We start from the raw sequence: 17,117 nt of genomic DNA, 5'->3' as shown, positions 1-17,117 counted from the left end.
TTTTTTTTTTTTTTCTTTTCATACCGCGCCCCCCCTGCAATGGCTCTGCGCCCCCCCTAGGGGGCGGGCCCCACACTTTGGGAACCTCTGAGTTATGTCATATTTTGTAAGTGCATTTTCCATGTATCACTGTGGGGAAGAATTTGCTTGATTATTTGATTATTCTTATACTTAGCAAACCATATAATAATGTTTTTTTGGTTATGTTTTATTTATTAAAACAAAACCTTTTATTTACTGAATGGACAACAGTGATGTCATATGAAAGTGCATCTCATATTATGCAAAAGTTAGGACATGTTTTAAACAAAATCACACTAATAATGGCTAATAACTGCTTCCTTTTCAACACTTAGAGTTTGTACACCTTCAGGAAAGGCTTGATACTCTACTAAACCATATCTCCTTGAATGAATGTTTCTGTGCTGCCCAACTTTTCATTACTACTTGTTTTAAGAGGTGAGACTTGTTCCCACATCCTGACGATTTTAAATCATTAATCACTTTGAAGGAGTCGTATCAAATGGAAATAGAATCTTCTAAGTATAAATATTTCCATCTGAGAGAGCCAACAGCTGAACTTTTTATCAATGGTGTTGAAGTGCTGACAGATTTTCCCCTTGGCTTGTCAGCTCATATCCTCAAATATATTTGGCAGTACAATACAGCCAGCTGGATCCCTCATGGCTGTGTCCTGGGCCACTGGTGCGAGAGTGTGTGAATTTCTTTCTTACTACTATTTATCTTTTACAACTGTCATTCATTTCTGAAGCCATATTTAAGCACTCTGTTTTATGATGTAACAAGCAGATAAGTGCTATTCATTTTATGATAATAGATGTAATGACAGAAGCCAAGCAGTGATATATGGATGTAGCCTACACTTGGACCAATCAAAACGACCATAGAAAGGCTTACTAACTTCATTGTGTCCAGTTGTTTAAGGCGAAAACAACTCATTAATGCAGCCTAGGATACTTCTACGTGTTTGTTATTTAAATCAAAAACTTAAAAAGTCCAAAGCACGAGACTCTTGTAATGGTGATATCTTTGACAGTAGGGGGCAATATTTTGCTTCCAAACGCTTCGAAGCTTTGCTTAAACCACAAGGAAGTGACCAACTCTCTAGAGCGCTGCTGTCAAGATGGCACCGATTGGGCTCAAAGCTGTAGTCGGAGAAAGTAAGTGACATATTTATTGTATCTAATCTCACTGTAGCAGTTTATTACAGTTAAAAAAAGTACTTTATTGTAACCTTTATCGCTGTAACTTGATGAACTGACGTTCTATTTATTAAACAAAATCGTGTTGTGGATGACGGTTCACCAACTCTTCCTGCTTCACTCCTAATTAATATGCTAACGTTGCCGAAGGAACCGATGTCATCGTTTAAAAAGTCAGATATTTAAAATAATAGTATTGTGTTACACGTGGTGATAGCAGTATTTGCTTAATTTGCTGAAGTTTTATGTGTTTTTGTGACATTAGCCATACGTTAAAGTTAAAAGTCGCGACGTTAGGGACTGAAAATGTTGTGACAGTCCAAGTTATAGGCTAACCCAGGCTAGCTAATCTGGAAGGGAAGTCTAGTAACTTCGCTTGTGATCTGTTAAATCATCCTGGACATTTAGGCTGTAAAACGTCAGCAAGTCACAACTTTTGTTACACAATAACTTGTAGTACATTGCGTTGAAAGTAAAAAACAAAAAAACTAACAAAACGCATGCCAGGGTTAAAATATTACGTATTCACAAGGCTCATCTAGTAATGCTTACTTGTAGTTATATGCTAATTGGTTCTGCTAGACCTTAGAAGCATTAAATTTGGGCTTCTGTTCCTTCATCTCACATTTTCACTTCTTTTAAGAAGTCTGAGAAATAAAAAAACATACCATTACAAAGTAGTATGTTTTGTAATTTACTATCTGCTATTATTAGCTGAAAACGTTGTCCATACAAGATGAGTTAACCTATTTGGAGTATGCCAAAAAATATAAAATAAAATCTCATATTCAATATTGTATTCAGAGCAAACTGGGTATTTTTATTTTTTTTTTTAGATTTAACAAAACTCTTCCAAAGTATAATCTTTTCCAGTTCCCTGTATGAGCGACCTGGAAAATCATTGCAAGTTAGTGATGAAGGTCACACTTGGTGCAAAAAAAGAAATCTATTTTTTTTCCATTTCTTTCTCTCAAAAGCTCTGAACCAGAATAAACATATATTCAGTATCCACCATAATACCAGCAACTTTACCACGATTTATACTGCAATCATAATATAGTGATTACAGTGATGGCTAACCCAGAATAAAGAAAACATTTTCTTTATGAACTCCCATAACAAGCTAATTATATCAGCTATTATTGTGAAAACAGTGAGTGAGTCATATGTCTTTGGGAGCAGAATCTATGTTTTTAATCAGGTTCAAATCGTGGTTTAACAAGGAAGTGAAGACATCATATTGGTGCAGTTCTACTTTTCATGTTTCCTACCACACTTCTTTCTTCTGTACCCTAGTTAATTATTGTGTGATTCAGTGAAAACCTTTTTGGGAACAGTGGTCCACTGCAGGAGACTAATTGGCTGTTTGTTTTAGCGCACGTACCACACCTTAGCTGTTGTGCTTAGGACGTCACTGGAACAATTGTGCTTCTGTCTATATAAGACCAGGAAGTTGCACCCAACCAAGTTTGTTACTGCAAGTGTTAAATATGTTTAAAAAGGGTTCCTGTTTTTTGAATTTTTGACAGTAAAGCTGACCTTTGACTTTTGTTGTTGTTTTATAAGTCACACAAATTCTTTTCATGAAATGTAGCTTACTGAATAGTTTCCAAAGCTCAAATTACTAATGAATGCTGCAACAACAATCTAGAGTATTTTGAATATATGAATGAAAATATGAATGGTTCATAAAGTATTGTTTTATTATTATTGTTGCTAAATTTACTCCACTTGTACCCGTTTTAGCTCGTTTTTGTTATGAGGTTATGGGTTCTTGCATCAAAAAATTATCTTTTCATCTACAGAAATCATCAGTGGTGTGATCAAGAGTGTGAAAAAGGATGGAGAATGGAAGGTAACAGTAGATACAAAAGAAGAAATTCTTTTGATTTTTGTTGCACTGAATTTATTACCACTGTGTGGCAACATGCCTTTGTTTAGGTTCTTATTGTGGATCACATGACCACAAGAATTCTGTCCTCTTGCTGCAAGATGTCTGACATTTTGGCGGAAGGGGTGACCAGTAAGTATGGATATAATTCATAGTTTTTAGTTTAGTTTTTTTGTGGCACACTTAAATAAATGAGAGATCAAACTTTTAGCTGTTGAAGAGTAAAATGTGCCAACTTAATTCATTTTCTACATTTAAATGACATTGAAATAATCTTATTGTCTTTTCTGTTTTTCAGTTGTGGAGGACATCAATAAGCGCAGAGAACCCATCTCCAGTTTGGAGGCCATTTATTTAATCACCCCATCTGAAAAGGTTCAAAAGAGTTCTGTCTTTTAATGTTGCCATATCTTCAAGATTGTTCTCATGCGCATAATATTTTAAAGATAAATATGTTTTCAATTACAGTCGGTTCGTGGTGTCATTGGTGATTTCAAAGACGCAGCCTTTACATACAAGGCAGCACACATCTTCTTCACTGACAGTAAGAGTGGAAATATAAATATGAGAAATTTATTTTTTTTTTCCCCCAGACTTCCAGTGTAAAACGCTAAAACTGACATAAATGTTTTTTTGCCTTGTTTAGCTTGTCCAGATCCTCTCTTTGCTGAGATTGGGAGAGCCAAAGTTTCAAAATTTATCAAGACTTTAAAAGAGATCAATGTTGCTTTTCTTCCATATGAGTCTCAGGTGGGTAAAATTCTTCTATTTCATTGAGTCCAAATTGTCTTTGGACATTTCATTAGAAATGTTTTTGGTTTTGGACATAACTTATGTGACAGTTAATCATTTAATTGTATGGCAAAAAGATAAACATTTCCTAGAGCTGCAATCAGTTATAGTAATATTCTGTCAGTTTATTGTGACAGGCAATACCTTTCACAGTTTCTCTTGTCCCTGTAGGTTTTCTCACTGGATGACCCAAAATCCTTGTACTCCTTCTACGGTTCTAAGGCAAATGAAACAAGAGATAAAATGATGGAAAATGTGGCAGAGCAGATTGCGACCCTGTGTGATACTCTCAAAGAGTACCCTGCAGTTCGTTATCGCAAGTATGGGCCCCTTCATGAGAAGAAAGAGAGATAGATTTAAACAAATAAATCTTTTCCCACTGAATATATTTGCTGATTTTAAAGTTGTATGCTACTTTGTTTTTAGGGGACCTGAGGAAAATGCTAGACTGGCTGAAGAAGTCTACCAGCGCCTCATTGCTCACAAAGCTGAAAACCCAACCATGGGAGAGGTAGGAAATACTTTGGTCTACAAGCACTCAAATTCTCACATTCTCTGCTGTGTCATTTCAAATCTGATGAAAAATGGTGAACAAAATGTTTACACTGCTTTTTTCCCTGCTAAATCATCTTTCTCATGTAAGAGAATAAACCTCTGTTGGGATTCTGCAGCTCTTCAGCTTAACAGGTTGTGAATATTTCTTTGGTTTCTGGGATTTATTTCCTGATGATTATTTTCTCATCCTTTGCTGGACCTGTCCTTTTTTTTCCTTCTTCTTTTCTGTTTTTCTCAGCTGACATTTCCTTGCTTCTGAGATGAGTCTTAAAAGGCATGTATTACTGTTCCCTTTTGCGTCTATGCATGTGAGGTGCTTTATCCTACTATGCTGCACATATTTTTATTTTTATTTCTACATCTAGCAGTGATGCTGAATTATAATAATTGCTAATTGATTGATTTCATTGCATGACATTGCAACAATTAATTCATGTGTACTTTCAACCAGTCTCTTTCAATAAATCTGTAAATTAAATCATATATTTCAAAAGTATTGGATGATATCCTTAATTTGTATTATTTTTAGGGTCCAGATAAGGCGCGATCACAGCTAATCATTGTTGACCGTGGGTTTGATCCCGTCTCACCTGTTCTTCATGAGTTGACCTTCCAAGCAATGGCTTACGATTTGCTAGACATCAAACAGGACATCTATACGTGAGTGACTACCTTTATATTTTTATATTGCTCTGTCTGTTTGGTGTGCTGTCTTTGGTATACCAGTCCCTCCATTTGTGGACTTTTAAAAAAAAAAAAATAATTATTTTTGGATATTAAAGTTATCAGACAACCGGCATTGGGAACTCAAAAGAGAAAGACGTCTTACTGGATGAAGATGATGAACTCTGGGTTCAGCTCAGACACATGCACATTGCTGATGTCACCAAGTATGTTTGTCACAGTAACATTTCTACGACTGTTACAACTTGATTGCGCAGTGGAATCATTGTAATTCAGTCCAAGTTTTCCTGTGTTAGGTGTCTACTAATTTTCTCATTTGATTGCTGCAGGAAGGTGACAGAGCTTCTTCGCACATTTTGTGAGAGCAAGAGGATGTGCACTGACAATGTGAGTGTTATGTGCATTATCTTTTCAGGTGTTTGAAAAGTCCACGGTAGAACATGAGTATTGTTTTTGTGTTATGATGGAACTTTGGGGAAAATGTTTCTCTTTTCAGGCCAATATAAAAGATCTGTCTCAGATGTTAAAGAAGATGCCACAGTATCAGAAGGAGCTGAGCATGGTGAGTTAAATTAAAAAAACAAACAAACCCTTATGTACCGTATTATCATTATTTGTTTGTTTTACTTTATCTAATCCAAAAGCAATGTCTGTTCAGTTTACTTAGAACTTTGCTGATTAAAAATAGGGAAATGTTTTTGAAGCATATTAGGATACATTTGTGATGATAAATTAGACACAATTTAGACCGGTTGTTTTGCCTAAGTAAGCATTAGCTGGGCCAGCTAAAGTTTAGTTGGATCAAAATTGGGCCAAAAAATTCTAGTTATAATCTGACCATTATGACAAGACTTCCCAGAAAAAGTTTTTCTTATATCAGAGTTGTCAGTCTTAATTATGTTTAAGTCTTTTATAAAAATATGATGCCATATGTTAAAGTAAGTCATTAGTAATGGATTTTAATGTAATTTCTTTTACAGTACTCCACTCACTTGCACCTAGCTGAAGCTTGTATGAAGAAATTCAAGGCCTCACTTGATAAACTTTGTGAAGTGGAGCAGGTTAGTAGCCTTGTGCACAACAGAATTTTTTGTAATCAAATGTATGACTTGTAGCAGTCACCATTGTGTGTCTGTTTTTGGTAAATTACACTTTGAAAGTCCAGTTCAGTTTTTGGCTTTTGTTATCATATATGTCTACTTAAAAAATGTAATCAAAATTATTATCTTTGAGGACTATTGAACCTAATAGTTTTTAAATATTAATTATAATGCAAAAAAAGTCTATTAGGTTGTAACATTTCTGCCACATATGGTCAAATGGCACAATGCATTACACTGACACAGAGTATCTAAACAAAATGCCTGACATGGAATAACTACATTGACTCATCACATTCAGTGACCTGAAATGTATCTTTGTAACTCCTGTGCTTCTTTGCTTCTGGTCTGTTGATATTTTTATTTGTTAACTAAAAAATAATAATATTTCGTGAGAAGCTTTAAACTAGACATCAGCAGCGTAAATCATCGTAGATCTGTGAGCTTACTGTAAGCTTAAAGGCATGTAATAACACAGACGTACCACTTGGTACAGTAGAGGTTCTCCCACTACTTTTTTCCCAAGACCTGGGAAAAAAGCCACAATCCAAACCGGAGCCAAACCCCAGTGGTTTAGTTATATGTGCCAGACATGCCTTGTGTTCCTGAGGGGAAACGTTTGGCCATATCTAGTCCAGTATCAGATGAGTGACAAGCACAAGAGAAATTATAAGCTATGCATGGCTGTGGCATTATGAGGTGCAAGTGTTAATGGGGCCTTTTTTTATGAGTAAATCGCTCAACTGCACTAATGGATTGTCAGCATGTCTGAAAGCTGTCTCTTTAATCCATTGGGCATGCTTTGGCTCTTAAGATGTGCAGTATGATCCAAATGGCAACAGCTCTCTGTCAGCTGTCATTTGTTCTACATTGTTTGGAAGCCCATTACAAATGTGTGTGTAATGTTGTAAATAAAATTATCTTTCAGTTGCTCGCAAGGTTTTGCTGCTGGCTTTAATAAAGTTTAGTCCAAATTTGTGTAAGGTTAGCAAAATTATTTAAGGCAGTTACACAGTGCCAAGTGACCATTTATTGGAGGATAGCTAGTGTACCCAATATTTAGCTTTATGTTGACATAACATACAGATTACAAATGCAAATCTGGAGGTTTACCTTGCAATCTGAGATTTTCTTGTTGCAATAGTCTTACAGCAATATCATGGCTCTGAAAGAGAACGTGTGTTTGGGGGAAAAGGGAATAAAGTGGTTTCATTCACCTCTGTTAACTGCCTGTCTTAAGTTGATGATATTCAATAAAGGTTGATAGTAAACTAGGGCTTTCTTCCACAGGACCTTGCAATGGGAGCAAATGCAGAAGGGGAACCACTGAAAGATGCCATGAAGAGCATTGTTCCTGTGCTCTTAGACAGTGACATTGATGCCTTTGACAAAATCCGCATCATACTGCTGTTCATATTTCACAAGAAAAAGGGTAATAAGATCTCAAAACATTTTAAATCTTTTTAAGTCCTAATCTTGTTACATTGAAGAGAAGCTTTATTTGTCGTGACGAAACTTATTTATAGCAAACAGTGTTTTCATTGCCTGGTTGTCTGTTCAGGAATTGGGGAGGAGAACCTTGCCAAGCTCATCCAGCATGCAAATATTCAGGCCGACAGCAACATTATTTACAACCTGCAGAACCTAGGCTGTAATATTATAGCTGGGGTAAGTTTGGCTACAGTCTCATGCTGTGTAACTGAGAATTTTATAAAACTTAAAAGAAAAAAACTGAATATTTGACATACATGGTTTTTCAGGGTCGCAATTCTGGGAAAACACTGCCAGATCGTAAGGAGCGTACAGAAAGCACATACCAGCTTTCCAGGTGGACACCCACCGTCAAGGACATCATGGAGGTATTAAGCCCTAAGTGAGATTTCAGATGTCACTGGCAGACCTGCTGACCTTTGCTCACAACACAGCTTTTATAACATCTGTGTTTCTGTATCACAGAATGCCATAGAAGACAAACTGGACAAAAAGCTGTGGCCATTCATCGCTGAACCAGCACCCATCAACACAACTCAGACTGCAGTCAGGTCGGGCGGTTCTCTCTCTCTCTCTCTCTCTCTCTCTCTATCTCTCTATCTATCTATCTGAGAAATAGATAGATAGATAGATAGATAGATAGATCTCTTTCCAAAACAGTTTGTATTTAGCAACAAGTGGGGTAAATGACAGATAATGTTATAAAATAAAACCTTTTATCCCCCGAAATGAATCAGAGCCGAGCTTTTGACAAAGTGAAGTAGAGTTTAAAGGGTAAATTTCAGTCATTTTTGAATACTCTATAATCCCTAGGGAATTCCCATCATAATGATGGTGCTAATACTGACCACTCTTGTAGATCTAGATTTACTCATAATCTGTGGAGTGTTCCAGTACTTTTCTACTTTTTAAGCCAAATGCAGAATTAACATGTAGAAGTTGATAATAATATATAATATAGACTGGCTATAACCCCCCAAAACAAACAAACAAACAAAACTCAGGAGTTACTGTTAGTATTTTCACATTCATACTTATTCATCAGGGTCAATTTCCTGACAACACAGTATGAAAAAGAGACATTGTATGACAGTTGTATTAATTATTGTTTGAAATAATAAATGACAGAAAATTGATAAATAGCTGAAAGGGAGCTGTAGTTTTAGTAATAGTTTTATGTTTCTCAATCATTTTCAAAATTCTTTTACAGCAGCGCACGTTTTGGACACTGGCACAAAAATAAGTCTCCAACGGAGTATCGGTCTGGCCCTCGTCTTATTGTTTTTGTGATTGGTGGAGTGTCATACTCTGAGATGCGTTGTGCTTATGAAGTGACTCGAGCCACAGATGGGAAATGGGAAGTCCTGATTGGTAAGCAATTGCTAATTAAGAAGTCATGACTGTTGAACCTGACTGTTGAACTGCTATTTAAATTTTGTTTGTTTGTTCCTTGACAGGATCATCTCACATCCTAACTCCAACCAGCTTCCTCAATGACTTGAAGACTCTGGACAAAGATGCTAATCCTGATCCGTAATCCCCAAGTCGGGACAGCAATACTGCAGCAGGAGTCTGGTTGTTCCTTTAAACTGATATCTTTCTGTTGTCCTGTTTAGCTTCTCTGACATCTGATATGAAATCTTAGATGTAGCCATGTAAGGAAGCTATTCTATTATAGTGTGCTCTTTTGTTGTTAGTTGGGTTCTGTATACTGCTGTGATTGAAATTGTATTTAAGTAATAAATGAAACAATATTAATGTTTTGATTATTGTATTCATATTTAAATTCTTAATTTTGTTGTAATTGACTTGCCTAGTTATTTAGTCAGAAATTCTGGAAATTGTCACAAAGAAGAGCAGCTCTCACCTCATAGAAATCTCTTAATTCAAGTATATTGTAGTTGCACACAATTGAAGGACATATTGTATATAGATTTAAAAGTAGATAAAAAATATTTTATTTTAGGTAACCCTCTCCCCCTTCTTGAAATTTTCATCTCAGTAAAAATGTCAGAACTGCTGTGTTATGACCATTGCACATTTACTAGATACTTTAATATATTGCTGGGCGCTAGAGCAGTGGGTGTTTGTTTATTTGTTGATGAAAATGAGCAATAAAATAAAAAATATATTGAATTTAATTTGTCTTGTTTCTTTTCTATAGGACCTTTTAGTATGCTTCAATATGCTTAATATTTTTGTTTTGGTTTAAAAAAATGTATAGTTTGTTCATATTTTGCTAAAAAGTTCTGTATAGGCCTCAACCCCCTAAGCCAGCTCATCACTAAGAGCGGATACATGTATAGATTCAGGTGTGGAGTGATCATTAACAACATGTACATGGGCGACATTAATCTGTATGCTAGGAATAAGTGAGACATCAACTTACTGATCCAACTCACCAGATCCACAGCAAGGATATCAGGATGTCATTTGGACTATATGAGTGTGATCGAATGGTCACAAAGAGAGGAAAGGTGATCCACACTGGAAGGGGTGGAATTTCCAGAAGAGTTGCAGAGTAGTCCTTACACAGTCCTTACCGGTCATTAGATACCCAGGTGGAATAATAAGCAGGCCTCAGGATGAGATGGATGTCAGTGATGTCAACTCACAAAAACTCCTCATAATGAGAGGTCCCCACCCAAAGTCCAGCACCCTTGGTGTCTGTGGCCAACAGGAAGCGGGAGAGTGAGGTTAGTGAGTGTTGGAATGGCATTCCAGGATGAAACAAAGAACATTTTGCACTGACAGAGTGCTTTGGATATATATTCTGGTAAACAGCTCGATGTCATCCATGTGGAGGAGATGGTTGACGATTGCTCCATTCCGTACTCGGTATCCATATCAATGTTAATGATCTGCCTGAGGGGGTTCAGACCTATGCAGAACAGAAAATCCACACTTGATGGCGACTTGTAGAATTGGCTGCAAGTGTTGTTCTCTAGTGTTGATTCGTAATTCCCCATCAAATTCATGATGAAGGCTCTTGGGGTCCTGTTGATCTGATATTTTAGACATTCTAAGATTCATCTATGGGGCATTGAGTCATAGGCTTTCTTGTACTTAATCTGGACAGTGCACAGGTTGGTCTGTCTGGTCTTATAGTCTCGAATGACTGCTCTAGGTAGCAGTTGCTGGTGTTTTGACCCTCTGGTGTTTTCTGGAATTTCATGTATTGGGCCATGTTCCTGTTCATTTTAGTTGTTATGATGACTGACTGGAGCTTCCATGTTGTGCTGAGGCAGGTTACTGGTCTGCAGTTAGACTGGGGACTGGTCCCTTCTGGGGATCATACACCTTTGATGGTATAGCTTTTAAAAAAACAAAAAACAAAACCCAAAGCTGTGAGTCTTTTCTTGGCAGTTTCTGAGGCCTAAAGGTATGGGCAGCTTGTAGTACTTCTAAGGAGGGTGGAGATGATGATACTTCCCCCTGACCTGAAGTCCTGGCTCCCCCTTCCTGTATCAATTGTGTTGTACCTCATAAATCTCTATTTCAGATAGTAGTTGCTTCTTTCGCATGTTTCATTGTCTGACCCACATGCTTTTCATGTAACCCCTTGCCTTGGGATTACAATCATAGTACCATTCTAGCATTCCTGTTTGTCTATCTGCCTGCCTGCCTGCTTGCTTGCTCTATGTGAAGTGAAAGTGGGGACTTCAAAATGTAAACATGAACCTTAAGTAAAGTGTTAGGTCAGAAAGGAGAGCATGCACACCTACCACGAAAAAAAGATCATCCCTTTGAGGATTATGTTTTCATCTGGGATTACAGATGGCAATATGAAGAACAGGGCAGACGCTGAGGTCTTAATGGCAATGGGTTAATACTCAGGACTAAACTATTAAAACCCTTCTTCCGCTTCATATCCAGTACACACTGAGAGAAGCATCATTCGGTATTATTTCATTTATGAACAGTTCATCTGTTATAGATGTTTTTTGTAACACTTTTCTTGCATCTAGTTTTCATTTGGGGTTTATAATTTTTTTTCAGTTATTTTTTTGATGGCAGCTGCTGGGATGGATTCAAAATCTAAACCCTCTGACGCTGTGCTGGTAAGATGTCAGTGTAAAACTGATTTCTATGTTCTTGTTCTAAATGTATAGGGAGGACTATACTCTTTAGATTTTAGACAGAAATATAATCTTAATTCTTCTAATTAGTTAAAGAAATGTGTGTTATCGTTTTTAGTTCTTCATGATAGATACATGCATTGATGTAATACACATAATTAATTTGTTTTTAATGTTTAATGTGAGCTTAACAGAACCTTTATTGTGATATTGGAAAAAGATTAGCCATTAGGATGATTAGGATTACATTAAGATTCACATTTGACCTTGAGTCAAGATGGTCTGAAAAAACTACTCATATTGAGAAACTATAATGTTGACAGTTCAAACAATTTTAAAAATCTCTATGCTGAATAGGAATCCCCAGAGCTAGAGCAGATTCTGGACATAATGAGTTACTCACAGCGTGGACGAATGGACGGACAGTGTTGCACTCTAAGTCCTGCTAAAATAGAGACTACATCTGCAGGTTGGAATAGTGAAAAAACCACAGTACAGTATACATCTCCCTTTTTTGGCCTGATTATTGATTGTTTCATTCTTGCTTCCCACAGGGTCAAAAGATGAGAGATCATCCCATACTTCAGATAATAAACAGGGACAATATGTCAACTCGCATTTATCGTTGCCTGGATTTAATTACCAAGTACTAGATTTATGATTTATGACAAGTAAGACTGATGAATAAATTACATGAGCTCTCAATTATTACCTGTTTTCTCAGGAAAGTGGACGTAATGATCATCATGTCTCTGCACCTCATATCTCTGTGACTGAGAGTACTCCAGATAGAAACAGGAAGCATCTGTCAGTTCCAGTTGACCAATTACAGGTTCCTTCTCAACGTGAACGCTCAAATTCTATAAAGGTCTGTTAGTGTGGTAACAAGTTATAACAGTGTTATTCTGATAGCTGTGACAATTCGATTTTTTTGATGTTGACTTGTTTAATTCCATGTTACCACATATACATCACCCCATTCATTGAAACTTTATCATGCTGTTTAACCCAAAAAGTCAGAATCACCTGCTGAACAGCAAAAGTTCATGGAGATGATTACCTATGGCCAGCGTGGACGCATGGAGGACCAGTGCTGCTCATTGGATCCTAGCAAGAGTGCTCCTTGCACACCCAGATACACAGAGAAAAAACCTGTTGCAAGTATGTTAAACATGGCTGAAAATTCAATAATTCTGGCCATTTTAATATCATCATTTTAAACTTCCTTTATGAACCTGACTGTTTCAGGTTCTGACAGATTAAATATTTATATTGAAAATCTGCTGTATTTGACCAGTTTCAGATCCTGAAATGTTCTTCAATCTGTTGGCCGACACCCAGAGCCGACGGCTCGATGACCAGCGAGTGTCGCTTCCGTCATTACCAGGATTACAAAATGAAAAGGGCACTTCTATGGGAGATTCAAGCTACTTGTGTTACATGGTCTCTAAAGTTCAAGTAAGGAATTTTCTTTATTCATATGCTCTTTTAATACAAAGTATCAAAATGCTGCATGGAACTTGACTGCTTGAAATGATTATATTAACTGCTTTAAGTCTGTTTTAACGGGAATGCCACATTAAAACATTTGAGGCAGATTTTCCACAGCTGTCAACTTACAGTGTGGCTTTTTAGTTAAGAGCTTAATAACCACATTATTATATGTATTTAGTCAACCTATTGATCAAAAATTTTGACCTAATCTATTTTCAGGGCTCCAGAATGGATGATCAAAGGTGTTCATTACCTCAAATGCTACCCCCAGAGACACCGTGTTCATCAAACAAGGATCAGTCTGAATCTGGTTTAAACCCATTACGCTCAGCCTCCTTCAGCTCAGACATAAAACAACTAAAAAGTGAGGATAAAAAACCTCAAAAACAGGTATCTCCGCGCTTTCAGTTTTAGCCCCCCAAAAGAAATTGTAAACAGCATCGACACTAAACAATGAGGTTTTAGATCCTCCAATTTTTTTTGCATGTGTTATATTTTTTTTATTATTCATTCACTTAACATAATTCACATTATCCCATCTAGTTCTTGACTCCAGCTGAACAGGAAGATCTTTTCACCTTAATTAGTAATTCCCACCATGGCCGAATGGATGAACAGCGATGTGTCCTAAATTCTACACCCCAGTCCACACCTAAGCACCATTTCACTCAAAGTGAAATCCCCCAAGGTCAGAAAACAGGAAATTTTCCCTTTGTTTTTTTTTTTTTTTGCATTTGATATTTTTTCTAAATGAAAACTCATGTGTATTGTGACGCTGTTGATATATAACAGCGTATACATTTCTCAATGAAGCTAAAAAGTATTTTATTTTTCTCTAACATCCAATGCCCAGATTCTGATAATTTCTTCAGCTTGCTGGCCAGCTCACAGGGCCGACGACTGGACGACCAGAGAGTGTCCCTTCCTTCATTACCTGGAATACAGAATGGAGGTACCACATTAACACCCACTGCTGCTGAGGCGGATGCAAGCTACTTGTGTTATCTGGTTTCCAAAGTCCAGGTTGGCCCCATATGTAACATTGTGAAAAGTTATTTACAGCTTTTGTTTCTTTCTTAAGTATCCACGCAGTTTTTGCACATATAGATTTATCAATTTTGCTTCAATCAAACTTTTTACCCACAGGGCTCAAGGATGGATGAACAGAGATGTTCTGCACCCCACATCTTCCAGAACCTGGGTACCCCATCAGCTCAGCACAAAAATAATCTTACATCAGGCACATCTGGTAAACCTCTGTGGAGGTCTGCCTCGTTAAACCATGACAAAACTGAACAGCGTGGGCAGGTCAATGTTCATACCACATATCACTCAACATTGTTTTACCTATACTTTTTCTGCCCTGTAATTTTATATTTCTTAAGCAAGCCACGAAAACTATATAGTGATGAACTAGAACTTTTATTATCTAGTCTTTTAAAGAAATAACATAGCTGTATTGATTGCTTAATGGCAGCCTCTGTTTGCTATGTTTTTTTGAGAGTTGTCCCACTTCTTATGACATATCTTTCTTTAAAAAAAAAATTAGGGAATATCGGCAGCTGAGCAAGAGCAGTTCCTTAAAATGATAAGTCGCATACAAAGTGGACGCATGGAAGAGCAACGCTGCTTTTTACAACCCAGTAGAAGCACACCTTCCTCACCTACACACAATGGCAGTGCTTTGAATAAAGTACCCATAGGTCAGAAAAATGCACAGTGCACTTGAATATGAGTATTTTGTCTCTGAAATGTCAAGAATAATTATTTCTCCATTACAGGTGCAGAAGCAGAGGCATTCTTCAAAACCATCACCTCCAGTCAGTCGCGACGACTAGATGATCAACGTGTTGCACTTCCTACCTTGCCAGGGATAAGTGGAAATTCTGAAGGAAAAGTAGACATACAACGACATACAACGGCTGAAATCCCAGTAAATTACACAACATCTAAATTATTGGTAGTGTGAAAATTAAGAAAAGTGTAATAAATGTGGTTATATATATTTTTTTAACTCTATGCACTCCCACAGAAGTTAAGTGCATGCAGGACACCATGTGTCTTTCTCTCAGTTTGTCATACTTAGAGATCCAGCATATCCAACCATTAAATTTAACTGTAAATGGCCATTATGTAGCCCTTAGGCTATCTCTCGTAACATTTGGCTTGTCTACAGTACTGTAACTAGATAACCATGATCGAATTTTCTTTCATGGTTCTAAATTTAGTTACACTCTGTCAAAAACCTCACTTAAGAGCGTTTTCCCACCACTGTACTGCTGATTATATTCTAATAAATTGCAACTGATCATTTGTTTTTCCGCAAAACACTTGCCAGTTTAACGGTCTCTCATCATTTCTGTTCTGTAAGGTCTCTCCACTACCACAGATCACAGTTGCTAAATGTACACCTACAACTTCAAAAAAGAACTGTTCTACACCTGCCTCACAACCTCAAATGGCTTATGGAAAGCCTGGTTCCACTGAGGCCTTACCCAAATCTGCTTCACTTATTCCCAAGGCAGAATTTAAGAAGAAGTCTAATTTCCCAGCTAAGGTAAATTCTTCACTTTTCCATTTTTCAATACATTCAAGTTTGTAGACAAATATATAATAAGAAATGTAAACACACATTAGTAGAGTATAACAATTTACCAGTATTTTCATCCTCTAAAATATTATGTTTCAGCCTCCTGAACTAGAAACACAAAGGCTGATATCCCAGTAAATGACAAAAACAAACAAAACAAGAAAAGCTGATAAGAGATTCTGTAAGACTGTTTGAGTTCAGTGATTTGTAACATGTTACAGGTAACAGTGAGTGTATCTGTGAGCTTCACACCTCAGGAGGTAAGTTGTAAGATAACTGATTACCCAAAGGTATTGCCATAATAAAAGAAGTGCCTTCAGTACTACTGTTTTCTCCTCTGACAAATGAACAGAAGAATGCCAATGAGCCAGATGCATTCCCAGATGTCTATCTAACTCTTGGAGCCCCAGGGGACAACCTTGTGATACCTCTGAGTTCAGTATGTGGCAGACCCCTGTCCTTTGACTTAAACCTTGTTATGAAGGAAGATGTTAAGTTCAGGCATCGCTCTCCAAGCCATTCCAGTCCCAGAAAAAACAACTCTCCCAACAAAGGAGCAACTGGTAAAGCACATCCTACATGCTCACAGGAACAGGGGAAGCTTGTGACCAGCCACATCAGTGCAGATGTAAACTCCTTCTCCCTGACTGAAAAGACTCAGCTGGAGAAAGGAATGGCTCAAGAAGGACAAAAGGGGAAAGGAGAACTTGGAAAGGTGAGGGAAAAGGCACAGCATGGAAAAGGAAAGGGCGCTGTAAAGAAAGACATGAAGAAGAGTGGCAAATAATGTACTTGTAAATTATGGGATTTAAATGTGAAAAAACAAGTAGCAAAAAAATTGTATTTGTATTGTTAAACGCTCTTATTAGAAATGATGTTGATTCTGCTTTATAGGGTCATTTGAAGGATAGTCCTTTGCTCGCTAAATTTACAGTACATATTGTGTTATTGTGTTTTGAGCTTTGCAAATTTTCTAAATGTAAATACACTATAAGGAATTCTATTCTTTCTGTCAATTATAATTGTAATCTTGAATTAAAACCTTTGGTCTGTTAAACTCTGTGAAGATGTGACAAAAACCAAACCAAAACAAACATGATAAAAAAAAACCCAACAGCAATAAATGGGGAATCATTTCCTTTGGTCAGACTGAATTCTGAACTTTGACATCTGCATTTAGCATTGGAGCATATGGGTCGTCTACTCCACCCACTGAGC

The 17,117-nt window shown here is 37.0% G+C and overlaps 2 protein-coding genes across 2 annotated transcripts; both read left to right on the top strand.

The window, feature by feature from the left end:
• The first annotated feature begins 1,051 nt into the window (after positions 1 to 1,051).
• Positions 1,052 to 9,872, top strand: stxbp2 (syntaxin binding protein 2). The gene is made up of 19 exons (XM_031736497.2): positions 1,052 to 1,181; positions 3,029 to 3,078; positions 3,165 to 3,246; positions 3,413 to 3,489; positions 3,583 to 3,658; positions 3,761 to 3,864; positions 4,078 to 4,226; positions 4,333 to 4,417; positions 4,991 to 5,121; positions 5,244 to 5,351; positions 5,475 to 5,532; positions 5,642 to 5,707; positions 6,126 to 6,206; positions 7,536 to 7,677; positions 7,807 to 7,913; positions 8,006 to 8,104; positions 8,202 to 8,287; positions 8,947 to 9,107; positions 9,194 to 9,872. The coding sequence occupies exons 1-19, from the start codon at positions 1,145 to 1,147 to the stop codon at positions 9,271 to 9,273; spliced, it is 1,779 nt and encodes a 592-aa protein (XP_031592357.1). The 5' UTR covers positions 1,052 to 1,144; the 3' UTR covers positions 9,274 to 9,872.
• A 2,130-nt stretch (positions 9,873 to 12,002) lies between these two features.
• On the top strand, positions 12,003 to 16,699 carry LOC120439948. The gene is made up of 12 exons (XM_039611408.1): positions 12,003 to 12,683; positions 12,832 to 12,976; positions 13,113 to 13,273; positions 13,529 to 13,699; positions 13,853 to 13,997; positions 14,163 to 14,332; positions 14,456 to 14,617; positions 14,859 to 15,012; positions 15,091 to 15,242; positions 15,681 to 15,866; positions 16,121 to 16,159; positions 16,252 to 16,699. The coding sequence occupies exons 2-12, from the start codon at positions 12,862 to 12,864 to the stop codon at positions 16,684 to 16,686; spliced, it is 1,890 nt and encodes a 629-aa protein (XP_039467342.1). The 5' UTR covers positions 12,003 to 12,683; positions 12,832 to 12,861; the 3' UTR covers positions 16,687 to 16,699.
• The last annotated feature ends 418 nt before the right edge of the window (positions 16,700 to 17,117 follow it).

This window comes from Oreochromis aureus, linkage group 4, assembly GCF_013358895.1.
Source record: "Oreochromis aureus strain Israel breed Guangdong linkage group 4, ZZ_aureus, whole genome shotgun sequence".
NCBI lineage: Eukaryota > Metazoa > Chordata > Actinopteri > Cichliformes > Cichlidae > Oreochromis > Oreochromis aureus.
This window is presented reverse-complemented; position numbering and strand designations above follow the sequence as displayed.

Coding starts and splice junctions, on each gene's coding strand:
- stxbp2 (XM_031736497.2), top strand. CDS start 1,145: ATGGCACCGATTGGGCTCAAAGCTGTAGTCGGAGAAA. Junction 1,182..3,028: donor CAAAGCTGTAGTCGGAGAAA/GTAAGTGACATA, acceptor TTTCATCTACAG/AAATCATCAGTGGTGTGATC. Junction 5,708..6,125: donor ATCAGAAGGAGCTGAGCATG/GTGAGTTAAATT, acceptor TTTCTTTTACAG/TACTCCACTCACTTGCACCT.
- LOC120439948 (XM_039611408.1), top strand. CDS start 12,862: ATGGAGATGATTACCTATGGCCAGCGTGGACGCATGGAGGACCAGTGC. Junction 13,274..13,528: donor ACATGGTCTCTAAAGTTCAA/GTAAGGAATTTT, acceptor ATCTATTTTCAG/GGCTCCAGAATGGATGATCA. Junction 14,333..14,455: donor ATCTGGTTTCCAAAGTCCAG/GTTGGCCCCATA, acceptor TTTTACCCACAG/GGCTCAAGGATGGATGAACA.